The 18,373-nt window shown below is 41.1% G+C and overlaps 1 protein-coding gene across 2 annotated transcripts in view; it reads right to left on the reverse strand.

Moving 5' to 3' along the window:
- The window catches only part of Sgms2 (sphingomyelin synthase 2), a 95,955-nt gene that overhangs the window by 20,179 nt on the left and 57,403 nt on the right, over positions 1-18,373 (reverse strand). The window contains exons 1-2 of one of the 2 annotated variants that reach the window (XM_004671432.2): positions 4,651-4,669; positions 2,462-3,153 (exon numbers count right to left, since the gene is read on the reverse strand). In XM_004671432.2, the coding sequence (XP_004671489.1) occupies positions 2,462-2,916 (455 nt within the window). In that variant the 5' untranslated portion in view covers positions 2,917-3,153; positions 4,651-4,669. Of the gene's footprint in view, positions 1-2,461; positions 3,154-4,650; positions 4,670-18,373 lie in introns of those variants that run through there. The other variant, XM_045143002.1, reaches the window with a different exon arrangement.

Consider the following 18,373-nt stretch of genomic DNA (forward strand, 5'->3'; position numbering starts at 1 on the left):
CTCATTTGGTTAAGATATTTAAAACAGTTTAGGAGAATTATTCTACCACACACTAAAATAGAAGGTCCAACTCTACTTCAAAATAGAAAGACAGAGCTGGAGAGTTGGCTTAGCCGTTAAGGTGTTTGCGTGTGAAGCCAAAGGACCCAGGTTTGATCCTCTGGTATCCATGTAAGCCAGAGGCACAAGGTGGCACATGTGCCTGGAGTTTGTTTGCAGTGGCTGGAGTCCCTAGCACACCCATTCTCTCTATCTGCCTATCTGTCACTCTTAAATAAATAAAATATTTACAAAAGAAAACCCAAAATAGAAAGATAAATGAGTGTGATTTGTGATCTTAACCGTGGGTATCATTAAAATGCGAGGACCAGGTATATGCCCATGAGTTCTGATGAGGTGAACTCTCAGGTAGTAACAAGTAATGAAAAAGCAGTTACAGCCGGGCGTGGTGGCGCACGCCTTTAATCCCAGCACTCGGGAGGCAGAGGTAGGAGGATCGCTGTGAGTTCAAGGCCACCCTGAGACTACAGAGTTAATTCCAGGTCAGCCTGGACCAGAGTGAGACCCTACCTCGAAAAAACCAAAAAAAAAAAAAGAAAAAGCAGTTACAAGTCTATGTGAAGATTACTGAAGATTACTACAGGATGGAATTCAGCTACTTACCAGACTCAAGAAAATATCTTCTCACATAGATATGAATAAACTTTGTTGCAAAGTGAAGGAGAAAGAAAACCACCATGGCTATGAAGGCCCTGTTTTATGTTCACTGTCAAATCCAGACACTACAAGAAAACTAACATTCAAAAAGTACATGCTGGGCTAGAGAGATGGCTTAGTGGTTAAGTGCTTGCTTGTGAAGCCTAAGGACCCTGGTTCAAGGCTCAATTTCCCTTGTGCCAGATGCACAAGGGGGCATACGCATCTGGAATTCGTTTGCAGTGGCTGTCATCTCTCCAGCCCCTATATTACATCTTTTTAAAAAATAATTTTCAAAAAAAAATAATTTTCATTTATTTATTTGTATGTGAATGTGTGTACATGGTCATGCTACAGCATGCATATGAAGATCAGAGGACAACCTCAGGTGTTGGTTCTGTCCCTCCATCTGTCATGAGACGGGATCTCTCTTGACTCTTGTTCTGCTGCTGAGAAAGCCACACTCAGTAGCTTGCTACCTCTGGGGTTCTCTCACTCTGCCTCCCATTGCCATAGGTGTGCTGAGATTACAAACATCAATACCACGTTTGCAGTAGTGTTTTTTTGCAGTAGTAGTTTTATGTGGGTTCTGGGGTTTCAGACTCCAGTCAGCAGACCTATGGAGCAAGTGCCTTTCGCCAGAACCATCTCCCCAAACCCTACATTACATTGTTAAAGGCCTAAATTATGGATTTTGCTCAAAGTCATCTTTTAGTAATTTAATTAGAAGAATTCAGTAGAAAGCAAATATCTGACCAATGAATGAGATGGTAGGAATTAGAGTTCCTTAGATTTTGTGCACCAGAAGTCAGAATTCACAAAGACAAACAGAAGTAACCAATTCAGGGCTACAGCCAATTTGAAAGTCTTCGAAAATCAAAACTCTGGCCTATTATTTCCTGATTCATATCGTACCAAAATGATGGGGGTGGGGGTAAGGGCAACGGAAGGAATGCAGGCACCGGCCAGTGAGCCACAACCCCTCTGAGTTGCCAAGGTGAAGCAAGCAGGTAGGCTGACTTTGGAAATCTCAAACCAAGAACCACCAAAAAGTTCAGTTTTTTCAACAGTTCTTACTGTTTGTCCAGAATAAAGAGGAAAAGAAAATGTGAGAACTTTTGAAGGGACATAAACCTCGAAGCAGGCAACTGATGGCAAACCAATTTAATCATCTCATTATGGGCCAGAGAGAAAACAGTGTTCTAAGTCCACTCCCTTCTCTACCTGCCAAGAGGCTGAAATAACACAAGCCCAAAGACGTGCGTGGATGCCTTTCCAAGCCTTGTGATTTACAGAGTGCAAACCGCAGCACCATGTGGCTAGAAATTAGGGACTGCATCCTAAATTCATAAACTGTGAGAGCCTTCACAGGACTGTTCCCACTTGCCACTTTAAAACGCAGTTGCTCCGTGAACACTGATGGCGTAGTGACCCAATCTACTACTGCCTTTTCTCATGGGACGTCTAGGGAAGAATGTATGTATTAGAACAGAGAAAAAGTGACTTCAATTACACATCTTCTCCTCAGAAAACCAACAAGGAGCCTGGCGAGGTGGTGCATGCCTTTAGTCCCAGCACTCGGGAGGCAGAGATGGGAGGTATCATCAAGAGTTCGAGGCCACCCTGAGACAACATAGTTAATTCCAGGTCAGCCTGGACCAGAGTGAAACCCTACCTCGAAAAACAAAAACAAAAAACAAAAAGAAAGAAAACCAACAAGGAACCCCAATACATTAGTCAACAAAAATATATTCGTCATACTTACTTGTATCTCAGAAACAGCCACTGGGTGACCCATAATCCAAATAATATAATCCCATTTATTTCTGATACAGAAAATGCCCATTTCACCCGATCGATGTAATCAAAAAACTTGTCTGGGAGTGGAGGGCTGAGCTCCTTGGGAGGGACCCTCTCATGCACAACTGTGATCATGACAGTCGTCAAGACAAGGTTGAAGAGTGCATACACTAAGGCGATGCCTGTTTTCCACCACTCGAGGGGAAACTTGTTCCTGGAGTCAGTGGGCATAGCAATTTGGATGTAGTCCGGGTACTTTTTGGCGCCCTTTCGCAACCCACTGGATATGCTCTTAGGTTTACCATTGCCACTTTTGGTTTCTTCTTCAACAGGCTCAGCTGGACTCGTGTAAGTGTTTGTAGCATCACTGGTTTGATTTTCCAAATGTTCTTCAAGTTTTGCTGTCTCTATGACATCCATCGTACCCAGTCTTTCAGATCAAAACAAAGGTGATAAAGTTCTTGTTCGTTGTGGAAACTTAACTTTTTTAGATCCTTCTGTTCCCAAGGTCAACATGGACTCTCAGCATTGGTTCGATATACTCATAAAGGCAGAAGCGGGCCGTCTGGGTCCCCGTGTTCCCATGCAGGGATCTCCTGTATCGGTACCACATTCACGGCAGGACTCTCCTTCCCTCCGAAGGCGTTACCATCCCTCCTAGGAACAAAACAAAGCTAAGATCAGAAACTATGCTTGTCCAATTACCAACCATCCGAAACAAGACATTCTCAAAATAAGGAAACAAATACCATAGTTGTTTGCTGTACAAAGATATCATCAGCAGTTAGTGTTGCTGAAATCGAATTTATTTACAAAGTATAGAATAATTCATCTTGGAATCAGTGCCTACTTGTGAACAAATTTCAGTATAAATAGGAACATTTTAACAATTCTCTTTAAATTTCTTTAAATAAAAGCCAGGACCTAACATTGTAAACACTTCAGTGGACACAATTACATGTTGCTAACCATGAAGTCATAATAAGCTACAAGCTGCCCAGAGCTCACATCACTCCTGCTTGACACTGGATCCTTTCTAGGAGCTTAAAGGAGTCACTGGACAGTAGACATGGTAGCTCACATCTATAAATAACCTCAACACTCATAAAGCTGAGGCAGGAGTATTACTGTGAGTTCAAAGCCACCTTGGGCTATATAGCAAGTTCCTGACCATCCTGTATTAGTATGAAACAATGTCTTAAGAAAACTCAGGAAAAGAAATTTTAAAACTCGTGAATTACAGTCATGCATGGAATCACATACCCTACATTTGCTGAGAGTCCACCTTCTAATTTTTATTTTAAAATCTTCAGTCACGCCAGGCATGGTGGCGCATGCCTTTAATCCCAGCACTTGGGAAGTAGAGGTAGGAGGATCACTGTGAGTTCAAGGCCACCCTGAGACTACATAGTGAATTCTAGGACAGCCTGGGCTAGAGTGAAACCCTACCTCAAAAAAACAAACAAACAAAAAAAACCCCAAACAAACAAAACAAAAAAAAACAAAACTCTAGTCATGGCTGGAGAGAGAGATGGGTTTAGCAGTTAGAGCACTTGCTTGCAAAGCCAAAGGACCCAGGTTCAATTTCCCAGTAGCCACATAAAGCCAGTTGCATAAGATGGCACATGCAACTGGAGGCCCTGGCATATCCATTCTCTCTCTCTTTCCATATATATATATATATATATATATATATATATATATATATATATATATACACACATATATACATATATATATATATACATATATATATACACACATATATACATATATATATATATACATATATATACATATATATATATGACTACCTTTCTCTTTCTGTGTTTAAAAAACTGTAGACCTTTTAGTGACTATGTTTAAGAATAGTTTTCAGAGCAACACATTCAAGATATGTCAAATGACACTGCCTTGGTTTACCCCTTTACATTCAGGAGAACAGCCTGTGCACAGAGTTAGCAGCCTTCAAATTAACAGTAAAAATATCCATGAGACATAGCTATGTCTCATTCAGGAAACAATTAGAAGTACTTGAGGGGTTAGTCTAATTTACCACAACTGGTATGGTGACTAGTAATTAACACAATCTGACGCAGCCATTGCAAGGTCCACAAACACCTGGCATCCAGAGGTCCCGTGCAGGGCACTTACCGTGGCACTGCTGAGCAAACGCACCATTGACTTAAGTGCTACCGGCTCCAAGGAGCGGAGGGCTCTGCACCCCTCAGAGCTGCACCGAGCGCTCCTTTATACTAGCGGGCACCATGGCCCAGCTGTTCTCAATTTAGGAAAGTATGTTAGTAATGCTCCAAAACCAGCCACCTGAAGAGGTTTTCAAAACTTGTAATTAGTCCCCACCCGGAGTACAGTTCAGCTTACTCCTTTCAATTTTCAAGGCTTCCCATCTCGGGAAACATCCAATGTGACAACTATGACTTTATTTAGTTGAAGAAAAAGGAAAAAAAAATTAAAATGACACAGCGAATATGGCAAACAATTACAAGAGGATGTTGTTTTCCTACATGTCCCAGTACTGAGGAATATGAAGAGGAAATTAAAAACAGAAAACACTGGATCATTCAGCCAGGAACTGCCAGTCTCACTGAAGACATGGAGACTTAGCAAGACTGGGAGGCCGGGGAAGTGTCATACTGGCAAAGGACAAGTGGTGTACCGTCCACTCCTCAGAGAAAGGATGAGTGGCCAAGAACTGTCACTCACTTGCAACATCTCTCCCTCTTCCTATTCCTTTCAAAAGCCCCCCCCCCCCCGCAGCATTCAAGAGGAACCCCACTGTTCCTCCAGCCTGAGGGATGTTCTGCCCAGTACCCTCTAGAGCACAGTGTAATGAAGCCTCAGTAAGAGAATTACTACAGCAGATTTCTGACCCCTCCGACCACTGCTTCTAAGGCCCGCACACGGCCATCGCCTGTTTCTATCAACTCTAGCCTAGTCCGCTCACATCCTCAGTCCTTCACATAGGCTGGTGTTCAAATGTGGAGGCTTCATCAGTGCCAGGGGGGCTTTATAAGGTAGCTGCCTTGTTCTAGAACACAGAATGTGGGACAGAAGACATTCCAATTGCCTTTTTGCTTTGTTTTGTTTTGTTTGAGGTAGGGTCTTGCTCAAGACCAGTCTGACCTGAAGTTCACTATGTAGTCTCAGGGTGGCCTCAAAAACTCATGGTGACCCTCCTACCTCTTCTGGGATTAAAGGTGTGTACACCACACCCGGTTCCCAATTGCCTTCTTTTGTTTGTTTTTAGAGGAAGCACTCAAGCATTCACCTCAGGGACTACCAAGAGGATGACTGAAATAATTAATCATGAAAGAGGTTTGTGCCCCTGGGAGAAGCCCTTGGTGAATACAATGCCTGTTCATTGTCATTAGTGGTTGAATTGATACTTTCCTTGGGATTTCATTAAGATTAAATACACAGAACATATTCATCTGTGCTACCAATCTCAGTGTCAAAATCTGGCAGGAAGATGATGGGTACAACATGCATATTCTTACAGGTGGCTGTTCCTCTTCCAGCCTCCAAGAAAGCGACCAAAGCTAAAACGGTTCCTGGCAACAGTGGCAATTCCTTTAGTTCGTCCACTTGGGCCACCCTGTCCGAGCACAGAGCACATGCCCAGGTCTTCAAGTTCCTCTTATGTTGCAAAATATTGTATGTCAACTTAGAGAAGACTGCTCAAGGCCCCTGTGAACTCATCTCCTTTGTGAAAGCAAATACAATTTCTTTTGGTATGTTGTTTGAAACAATAAACCAGGATAGAGTATAGGAAGTTAAGGATGGTTTAAAATTAGAAAGAGATTGTAATAAAATATACCTTAAATACAGAGCCAGGCATGGTGGCGCACACCTTTAGTCACAGCACTTGGGAGGCAGAGGTAGGAGGATCACTGTGAATTCAAGGCCACCCTGAGATAACATAGTAAATTCCAGGTCAGCCTGAGCTAGAGTGAAACCCTACCTTGAAAAACCAACAAAACAAAACACCATAAATACAACATTTTAAAACAGTGAGCATCCTGAGTGAAGCCACAGGATCATTTGATAAAATTCGACATTCACTGTATTTTGCAGGGGGAAAGTACCCACTGGTAGGGGTGGTAGAATTTATAGCTATGCTCACTCAATGTCTGTATCATAAGTTCAGTTGTGGATTATGTTCTCTAAAATGTTGTGAAGAGCCCTCCCCACCGGTGCTTCCTGTATACTCTTAAAATATTTTATTTATTTATTTGCATGCAGAGAGAGAGAAAATGGGCATTCCAGGGCCTCTAGCCACTGTAAAAGAATTCCAGAAGTATGTGTCACTTTGTGCATCTGGCTTTATGTGGGTACTTGGAAATCAAACTCAGGTCATTAGGCTTTGAGGTCAAGCACCTTAACTTCCATTATGCTTTTTTTTTTTTTTTAAATAACTTCCATTATACCTTTGACTTTAGAACCTTTTGTCAAATTTTAGGAAAACACATACTTAGACATCATTATGGTCCCATGTTTTACTTCTGTCATGTCTACTAAAGATCATTGTTCTAGTTGAAAACCAGTACCAGAAGGTAAGTAATTACTGAAAAGCATAAAAAATGCATATGTGAAACTAGCTTTCTCAACCATAGCATATTCAACTTAAAGGTCTGGTTTCATTTTCAAACTAAACTCATAGGCTTCTTCATTACAGAACCAGTAATATAAACAGCTAAAAAATACCAAATAAAAATATGGGGCTTGAGAGATTTCTCAGTGGTTAAGGCACTTACTCGCCTATACAGTCTAACTACAAGGGTTCAATTCCCTAGTGCCCATGTAAGCCAGATGCACAAAGTGACACATACTTCTGAAGTTCTTTTACAGTGGCTAAAGGCTCTGGCATGCCCATTCTCTCTCTCTCCTCTGCTTGCAAATCAATAAATAAAAATAAATTATGGTTACTGTTGCAGTCAAGTTAGCATTGCTGGCAGAAATCATCTGACAAGAGCAGCTTTTGGGAAAAAGAGGTTCATTTGGCTTATAGACTCGAGGGGAAGCTCCACAATGGCAGGGGAAAACGATGGCATGAGCAGAGGGTGGGCATCACCCTCTGGCCAACATAAGGTGAATAATAGCAACAGGACAGTGTGCCAAACACTGGTAAGGGGAAACTTGGCTGTAACACCCATAAGCCTGCCCCCAACAATACACTTGCCCCCATCAGGCATTAATTCCCAAATCTCCATCTGCTGGGAATCTAGTATTCAGAACACCTAAATTTATGGAGGATACTTGAATCAAACCACATTTGGCCCCTGGCCCCATAAACTGATATCCATACATGATATAAAATATAATGCATTCAGTCCAACTTTAAAAGTCCACATAGTTGGGCCGGAGAGATGGCTTAGTGGTTAAGCACTTGCCTGTGAAGCCTAAGGACCCCGGTTCGAGGCTCAATTCCTCAGGACCCACATTAGCCAGATGCACAAGGGGGCGCACGTGTCTGGAGTTCATTGTAGTGGATGAAGGCCCTGGCGCACCTATTTGTGTTCTCTCTCTCTCTCTCTCTCTCTCTCTCTCTCTCTCTGCCTTTCTCTCTTTGTCACTCTCAAATAAATAAACAAAAATGAACAAGTCTCCATAGTTTTTATCAATCCTACTGATGTTCAAACATCCCTATAACCCAAGGATTTTAAACTGAGCCATCATACCAACGCCCCCCCCCCACAACCCATAATGGCACAAAACAATCACATTGCAAAAGATGGCATTGGGGGGATGGTTTAGCAGTTAAAACATCTGCCTGCAAAGTGCTCTCTCTCTCTCTCTCCCACCCCTCCTTCTCTGTCAAATGAGCAATTAAATAAAATACTTAAAAAAGATGGCACAGGGCACAGAAATGTTCAATAGATACAAGATATCAACAAGGCAAACATCAAACTCTGTAGCTCCAAGTCCAACAACTCTAGTCAGTAAGAAGTCTCCAAGTTTGATAATTCTTTTATTTGTTTGTTTTTACAAGGTAGGGTCTCACTCTAGCTCAGGCTGACCTGGAATTCACTATGTAGTCTCAGGGTGGCCTCGAACTCACAGCAATTCTCCTACCTCTGCCTCCCAAGTGCTGCAAGTCCAATAATTCTAACCAGCAACAAGATTCTGGAGTTCCAATTTCATCCTCTAGCTAGGCAACTCACAGTCCTGGAAAACTTCATCTGGGGCCATCAGCTTTCCTTGGCAGCTATCTTGTGGTCCTGGCATTTTCATTGTGTCTCCACTGCAACCCACAGTCCATCCTCTCGGCTCCATCAGATCTCCATACAGCCATCCAGCAAACCTGCTACACACTGCCCATGGCCATTTCCAAAACACAAGATGGTGTTGTAAATTCAATGACACTCTCTTTCCTGCATTTCTTATACTCCATAATACCAGGTAGAATGCCAATTTGTTAATCCAGGGGGTAATAAAGCAGACTCTGAAGAACAGGAAACTCCCTGAGCACTCAGGCCCCTTCAAAAGAGCCTGCATTCTTCCTATTGCCCCAACGCAGGTCAGCTGACCCAATCTCAAAGGTTGTAATCTGTCAATTGCAGCTGAACGAGTAGCAATTCATCCAAATATTTTTCTTTCTGTGCCATAGCTCTCTGCTAATACCAGTTCATTTCTATGTAAATCAACCCTGCACAACTTCTCAGGACATGGGCATAATAGCAAGCTTCTCACCAAACTGCTAGGCCAGTCCAGACAAAGCTCTTTCTCACCCTCATAAGCCAAACCTCAGTCCATAGTTCTTACTGCATTCAGGTCTTTCAACTCTGACCAGAATAGTCCATCAAGCTGCACTATAGCACTGCAAGGCATCTCTTAGGTCAACTTTTTAAATCCTTCCACATTTCTCTTGAAAATCAGGTCCAAAAGGCCAAAGCTACATAGTCAGGTGTCCAGCAGCAATGACCCCACTCCTGGTATCAACTTTACTGTTGTTGTCAGGTTCGCATTGCTGAAACCACCTGACCAAAACCAGCTTTTGGGAAAAAGGGGTTTACTTTGGCTTACAGACTCAAGAGGAAGCTCCATGATGGCAGGGGCAAATGATGGCATGAGCAGGGGGTGGGTATCACCCCCTGGCCAACATAAGGTAGATAATAGCAACAGGAAAGTATGCCAAACACTGGCATGGGGAAACTGGTTATAACACCCATAAGCCCACCCCCAACAATACACTACCTCCAGGAGCTGTTAATTCCCAAATCTCTGTCAGCTGGGAACCTAGCATCCAGAAAAATACCTAAGTTTAAGGGGGACAAGTGAATCAAACCACCACAGTTATTGTCTGTCCATAGGCAGTTGATGTGGACACTATACCAAATAATGGAATTGGCCTCAAATCCTAACAATGAAAAGGAAATATTTGGAATTTATATGAAGAAAGCTATAAAAAATTAATACATATGAAGATAAAACACAATGCGATACCATATTTGTGAGGATAGGTAAGCCAGTTGTTATTAAGGGATAGCGTTATCATATTAGCATATGATGTTAAGCATTCATTTTAATAATCCCAACATGATGATTTCTACAATTTTCTTTCATATTACTTCATTTTTCTTTAACGCTGAGTAGAACTCCATTCTATAAATTGACAAGAGTTCTAAAACACATAGTTAAATGGAAGACAAGTAGATTTTGTAGCACTAGTCCATATCACATAACTGATGCTATCATAATGGGCCTTTCGTAGCATTATTCTATTTTGTGGGTTTAGATAAAAGTACATAAAATATTTAAGTATGATTTCAATAGGTCTTAAAAGATAATTTGGAAATAACATCCAATACAATACAATTTGAACGCAATGCCCACCATCGCCTCCTGTGTTTGTATCCCCGGCTGCTAGTGCTGTTCTGGAAGGTAATGGAACCTTTGGGACATGGATCCTTGCTAAAGGAAGTGTGTCAATGGGAGTAGGCCTTGAGGTGTTTAGTCCAGCCCGGCTTGTATTCTTTCCTCACTGTACCTCTTCCCTGCTGATGTGAGCCAGACTTTGCTCCCGCCATGCTCTTACATGGGGAACTCCACCCTAGGGAACTATAAGCTGAAAGAAACCCTTTCCTCCCTGAAGCTCCTCTGGTTTCGTGTTTATTTACAGCAACAGGAAAGTAACTGATACAAGAGGGTAATCCAAAGAGTTATGGTTTGCCTGAATGCTATGAAATGTTGTGTCACAACAGAAGCCAGGCACTCATAATGTGAAAATTTGAAATCCAAAATACCCCAAATCCCAAAATATTTTGAGCACACACATTATGTAATAATTCAAATGGTTCAATGCACACAAGTTTGTTTCATGTACAAATTATAGAATGCAATTACTTCGGGTTATAGATACAAGGTATCTACAACACATAAATGGGTTTTTGTGTAGACCTAAGACCCATCCCCAAGAAACACCATTGTGTATAGGCAAAGATTCCAAAATCCCCAAATCTCAAAATCTAAAACATTTCTCTTCCCAAGCATTTCAGGTGAAGGGATTTTAACTTATTGAACAACTACAAGACAGTAAGATAGATACATAAAACTAAAGAATACAGCATCAACTAAGTGGGAATTCTGACCTGAACAAGCAATGTGGAAGCTCAATGGTTCCTATCTGAAGTTATGATGAAAAAAAATGGGAAAGAGAGCTGATGTGGCGGCTCTCACCTTTAACACCTGCACTTGGGGGGCCACGGTAGGAAGATCACCATGAGTATGAGGCCAGCCAGGAACTACAAAATGGGTCCCAGGTCAGCCTGGGATACAGTGAGGCCTTACCACAAAAAGAAAAAGAAAAAATAACAACACACTACCCCTTGCATTTCAGCCAAGCCACAGCTGAAACCACAGACAAATTGAGGAGACAAGCAGGAATGCAGCTTCCATGGTGAGCCTGACACTCAGTGCCAGGGTGAAGGAGACAGACCCTGAGGACACTCCACACCTACCAAAGCAGGGATCCAGAGGCCCCTAAGATCTCATCACTGAACTTGGCTCAGGGAATTTATAGGGAAGAAGGGGCAGAAAGACTTTAAGAGCCACATGCCCAGAGGCATTCCCTACCCCTCAAAACTACCTGCAACCCCACTGAGGAGCATCCCCGTATGGAATGGAAGCAGGGATTAGGGAATCCTTGAAATAGGATTTTAATAGTATGTTTTTAATAATAATAATAAAAATGTTTTTAAAAGAATGTGAAAGGGACCATGGAAAACATACTTGCTTCCCTACAAGAATGTAGAAAGGCCACTCACTCCCATAAGCTGCAGAGCAGACCGGAGGCCCAGTAAACACATCCGCACAGGCGATGGAGACTAAAGTTCAAGGCCAAGACAGGCTTTGCTTAATAGACCTGCAGAAATGCCCTGCTGTGCATCTGAGATAGTAAAATGTCAAATGTGTAAACATCGTTTAAAAATTAAGAGAACTTATCTAAGTTTATATATGGGTTTTAGTGTTTTAAAGATTTTTTTTTTTAATTTAATTTATTAGTTTTCATTTCAGTGAATACAGGCAGTTTGGTACCATTATTTAGGCTCATCTGTGATCTACCTGTTTTAAAGATTTGATCTATGAAACCTAAAAGCTAAACAATGATCAACAAAAATATGATCCTACTTGTATAAACTCGAACTACAAGTAAGAGATGTACACGTGGAGCTTAAAAATGTGCCTAGCATGGTGGCGTATGTCTTTAATTCCAGCACTTGGGAAGAGGATCGCTGTGAGTTCCAGGTCAGCCTGGGTTAGAGTGAAACCCTACCTCAAAAAAAAAAAAAAAAAAAAAAAAAAACTAGGGCTTAAAATTAGGTCCTGAAATGGAATTTTATTGAACAAAATTATCAATTGAAACAAAACAAAATTGATGAGTTTCTTGACAGACCCAAATACTTTCTCAGACACAACAAATTATTATTCAGTAGGCACTATAAAGCCATTAAACAAACTGTAGAGTAACCCCAAAATGTTACTTATATGCCAAGTACTTTGTGTCTTATCTAATTGTTATTCATTTAACAACCCTAAGAAATACTGTTCGTCTAATTTTAAGGAAAAGAAAATGAGAAAGTGAGTTGCCCAAGGTCAAACAGAGAGGATAAGCAAATCATGCACTTAAGTCAGATGGCCCTGTTTTCACCACACACTGGAGCTGTAGCACCTCTACTATATGACATTTTAAGAAATAAACAAAAGCCGGTCACGGTGGCACACACCTTTAATCCGAACACTTGGGAGTCAGAGGCAGAGGCAGGAGGATTGCCATGAGTTTGAGGCCAACCTGTGACTACATAAGTGAATTCCAGGTGAGCCTGGGCTAGAGTGAGACCCTACCTTGAAAAAAAACAAAAAAAGAAGAAATTAAACAAACAAACAAACACAGTATCATAATGGAAGATCAATTAGTAGCTTTTCTATTTTGTTTTATTATTTTTATTTGAGGGTGACAAAGAGGCAGATAGATAATGGGAGTGCCAGGGCCTCCAGCTACTGCAAATGAACTCCAGATGCATGCACCATCTTGTGCATCTGGCTTTTGTGGGTCCTGGGGAATTGAGCCTCAAACCAAGATCCTTAGGTTTCACAAACAAGAGACATAGGAACTGGTGGCTATTCAATCTCAGCCCTCTGGAGGCTGAAGTAGGAAGAGTGCCATGAGTTTGAGGCCAGCCTTGGCTACAGAGGGAGTTCCATGTTAGCCTGGGCTATAGTGAGATCCTGGATCCTGGCTCAATTTTTTTTTTTTTTTTTGTTTCTTTGAGTTAGGGTCTTGTTCTAGCCCAGATGGACCCGGAATTCACTACGTAGTTCAGGTGACCTTGAACTCATGGCAGTCCTCCTACATCAGCCTCCCAAGTGCTGGGATTAAAGGTGTGTGCCACCATACCACACCCTCAAAAAAATTTTTTTAAAGACCTAAGTACATAGGAAAGTCTTCTAGATAGCATTACATAAGTCTTGTAATTTTGCAAAGATCACTATTCACTTAGAGGGCTGGGGCTGTAACTGAGTGGTAGAGCTCTTGTCTAGTACATGTGAGGCCTTGTACCATAAAAACAAAACTAAGCAAAACACATACACACACACATATGCATACATATATATAAATAGAAAACCAATGAACATAAAACTCATCTCCCATTTTGTGGGAGAAAATGAGCTTGTTAACAAGTTCCCATTACTCACATTTACTTTATTAATTACTATTATTAACAAACCACCTTGTTAAGTTTATAATGCATGTCTATTACTTTATGCTAATAGGATCCAGTTGGGTAAGAAATCTCATGCCCATAAAGTTTTTCTTAAAGGACATCTTACTTACAGCATAACTTGTTTAGGAAACTCTTCCTTCCTAAGACTATGGATGGATAGCATCTGAGACAAAACACCTGACCCAGAGTAGCATATATGGAAGGTGAGGACTTCTTTCATCATGCATGGCAGGGCAGGGCAGGGCAGGGCAGGGCAGGGCAGAGCAGAGCAGAGCATCTCATCTTGTCATGTCAGCTGGGAGTCGGCAGCAAGAGTAAGCTAGCTAGTGCATACCTGGTGGTAGGGCTGAACTAATAACCTCAAGGTCCAGCCCCCAGTGACACACCACCTCTATCAGGACCCCAGCTCTCCAAGGCTCCACTAGCTGAAGATCAGGTATAAGGGTTAATTACAGCACATGAGGTGACATTTCACATTCAAACCATCGATGGGTGCTTTGTGAGTAATGCGATTTCATTTTAAAAGCACCCACAATGTCTGTTGATTGATTAAGGAGTTCTTGAAGACCATAAAGATGACCAACTCCTTACTAAAAATTGCTGTGTACTTTTGGAATATTTTTCCAGCAAAAGTAGCACAGTAGCATAACCTTGCCAGATGGTAAGTTTTCCTAGTATTTCCCAGTTTGAAATAGTCTCCCCATGTATCCCTGGTGCTGCAGTTACCTTCGAGTTGCTGGCACAGAGCACCCAACCACAAGCAGCTGATGGGAAGAAAGGGTTTATGTGGGGGGAAGCTACATGATGGCGGGGGAAAGGAGTGGCATGAGCAGAGGCTGGACATCACATCTTGACATAGCAGGTGGACAACGGCAGCAGGAGTGAGCCAAACTTTAGCAAAGAGGAGCCGGCTATAACACTCTTAAGGCCACACCCACACAGCACACCTCCTCTAGCAAGGCTCCACCTCCAAAACTACAGTCAGCTGGAGACCCAGCAGTCAAAACACGTAAGTTTATGGGAGACACCTAATTCCAACTATCATATTAGGTCTGCTTGGAACTCTCTTTGTAGTCCAAGCTGGCCTTGAACTCATGGTCCTCCTACCTTAGCTTTCTGTGTATGGGGTTACAGGCCTTCCCCCGTCTTTCTCTCTTTTTGAGGTAGGGTCTCACTCTAGCCCAGGCTGAACTGGAATTTACTATGTAGTCTTAAGATGGTCTTGAGCTCATGGTGATCCTCCTACCTCTACATCCTGAGTGCTGGGATTAAAGTCATGCACCATTAAGCCAGCAGTGGATGGGAGATAGAAGAGGCAGATAGAGAATGGGCAGGCCAGGGCCTCCAGCCACAACAAACAAACTCCAGATGCATGCACCACCTTTTGCATCTGGTTTACGTGGGTACTGGGAAATTGAGCCTGGGTCCTTAGGCTTTGCAGCCAAGTGCCTTAATTGCTAAGCCATCTCTACAGTCCCTTTCTCTCTCAAGGGTTTCACATGGGGCCTTGCTTTCATTTCTCATTGTGTATTAAGTTGGTTTTTCATACTCATACTCTGAGTAACCTTGTATGTGCATGTAGTATAATTTAATCTACATATAAATAATGAATTATATAGTTACTGGAAAGGTGATATATAGCATGGAATGTTTACTTTTTACCTTTTGTATTTAAAAAAAAAAATCAGCATATTTTGGGCTGGAGAGATGGCTTAGCAGTTAAGCGCTTGCCTGCGAAGCCTAAGGATCCCGGTTCGAGGCTCGATTCCCCAGGTCCCACGTTAGCCAGATGCACATGAGGGCGCAAGCGTCTGGAGTTCGTTTGCAGTGGCTGAAGGCCCTGGTGCACCCATTCTCTCTCTCTTCTCTCCCTATCTGCCTCTTTCTCTGTCTGTCACTATCAAATAAATAAAAATAAAAACAAAAAATTTTTTTTAAAAATCAGCATATTTTAATTACACTACCTAAATGGGCAAAATGCGACTCAATTATATCTGGTGGTCACTGGCTTCACTAACACTGTAGTAGGCATACAGTAAGTAGGGAAGCACAGATGGTTAAAGCACCGTCTCTAACCCTGGCGTGATGCTGAGAGGAGCCAGAAACACTATAACCTCAATGCTCGATTAGCTTCAGGAAGCTAAAAGATGTAATTTCATACTTAATCTTATTTCCATGAAATTCAACTTTCCATGATGGTCCTACATAAATCAAAGTGCTTCACTACAAATAATCACTTTAAATCATTTTTCAGAACATACATAAAACCTTTGTTTAAAAAATTTTTATTTACTTATTTGCATGTGTTGGGTATATGTGGAAGCAGGGTGCCATGATCTCTTGCTACTGCAAAGGAATGATCATCTGGCTTTTCCTGGGTGGCTGAGGGATTGAACCTCACCCTTGCAAACAAGCGCCTTTAACTGCTGAGCCATCACCTCATTCTCTGACCAAAACTTCTGTTTTTAAAAAAGATTCAAATAAACCCTGCTTCTTTGCTCCCTGTGGCACAAATAGCCTAGAAAATGAACTTTTGATTTGATGGATGTTTCTAACATATGACATGGTTTGTATGCAAGAGGCATATGAGATTGGAAGTCCATTTCCAAAGCTTATACATAAGACCAAACAGAATCTTCTGATTTTTGTATATGTACATTTCAGAGCAAGTAACTACACATTTGTGGGGTATCTTTGTTATTTTTTAAATGGTTTTAAATATTCTTTTGATATTTATTTATTTGACAGAGAAAGAGGGGGAGAGAGAGAGCAAATGGGCACTCCAGCCAATGCAAACAAACTCCAAACACATGTGCCCCCTTGTGCATCTGGCTAACATGGGTTCTGGGGAATCAAACCAGGGTCCTTTGGCTTTTTAGGCAAACACCTTGACCTCTAAGCCATCCCTCCAGATGCACAAGGGGGCACATGTGCCCACCTCTGATCACTCCCCATGTTTCAAGTTGGAATATTTAAACTTGCCCTATGAACTGGCTCTACCTGAGAAACTGACAAATTCATAAAAGTAATTGGATTGTCAGTAGCCCTTGTGGAAGATTAGGTTCTGAAGAACATGCCATAATAAAATAGTTATTGCGTCTGTTGTTTATTATGAAATGTGATGGAACAAATGTGAAGTGGTAAAGATCTATATTTTATAAATTACACTAGATTTTTTTTTGCTAATTATTCATGTTCTTTAATTTGAAATCAAATCATTTTTGAAGGAATTTTTGAAAGTTACTATTTAGTTGATTTTATGAATGAAGTTTTGCATTTAACAGAAAGATTGGAATGATTTGTGGCTGATAATTTCTAGAATCAAGTGAAACCTTGATTTTAGGATCTTGGGAATTGACTTAGTTCCTAAAATCAAAGACTGTGTGCAGTATGACTTCCATCTGAATTAGAAAAGTATTAAAGTAGGCCAATATTCACTTTTTTTTTTTTTTTTGGCTCTAAGGATGGGGAAACCGCTTTGTTCAGCTAGATAAGAAATTCTGCCCAATTAAGGAAGACTAGTTTTAGTGTTCTCCTCCTGTAACTCATTTACATTTTAAAATGTAATATACTAGGGAGAACACTAAAAGAATCATTGGTAACTGCTTTGAGCTGAGCGTCTGGTCCTGTGGAGGACACCTGCATCCCTTGGCTATAGTCAGAACTGCATTTTTGTAGCTTCGCATAGTCTGCCCACCTACTTTGTCTCCACCGTAAGTTTAAAGCAAGCTGCTTGTAAGGAAATACTTCATTGCTCATAGTTCCTCAGCAACTCTTATCCCTAGACATTCATTTTAAAGCACAGTCGTTTTGTTTCATGTCTTTAATTTCCTAAGTTTCAGACACAATATCCATTGTTTTCTAATATGCTGATTACTAGAACATTAGAATTTATCTGATTGTGGAATTTACAGGAGTCCTGGTTAAAGTACAACTTAAAAGTCTTTGAAAGTGCTTTGAGCATATGTATGTTTATTTTTAGTAACAAATCATTTAAAGCCCATTTGCAAGTTTTGTTTTTGATTTTTCCCTTCATTTGTTTGACTGACTGTAATTCAGAATAAAAGTTTTTTGTTCTTGGATTTAACTATTTTATAAGCAGCTGAAGACACCATATTTAACTCAATCTCAGTGAAAGGAAAGTAGTTGAATTGATCTTATGTAAGACATTCATTCTTAATATGGGGATTAATAGTACAGTCCCCTTTTTGTGTTTGAGTTAAATCTGACATAAAGAGAAAATTACAAGTCTTAAACATCTTTAATTTGAAGATTCTTTACCGGATCAGAGCAAAGTTTGTTTAAAAACTGTTATGGTGTCTTCAAAGACTTGATATAAAGTACATGGATAGAGAATTGATTTGTTTGTATTCTGTATTTACATTAGTTGCCAAAAAGAATGGGGTTAAGATTAAACTTGTTTCCATTCTAGTCATGTGAGTCTATGTCCTCGTGTTTAACTGACACACTTGGGGCCTCAGTTGTGTGCTGTAATGTCTTATTAAAGAGGATGTTAAAGAAAAAAAAAAAAGAAATATTTTAGCTGGGTGTGGTGGTGCACGCCTTTAATCCCAGTACTCGGGAGGCAGAGGTAGGAGGATCACCATGAGTTCGAGGCCACCCTGAGACTACAT

This window comes from Jaculus jaculus, chromosome 2 (genome assembly GCF_020740685.1).
Source record: "Jaculus jaculus isolate mJacJac1 chromosome 2, mJacJac1.mat.Y.cur, whole genome shotgun sequence".
NCBI lineage: Eukaryota > Metazoa > Chordata > Mammalia > Rodentia > Dipodidae > Jaculus > Jaculus jaculus.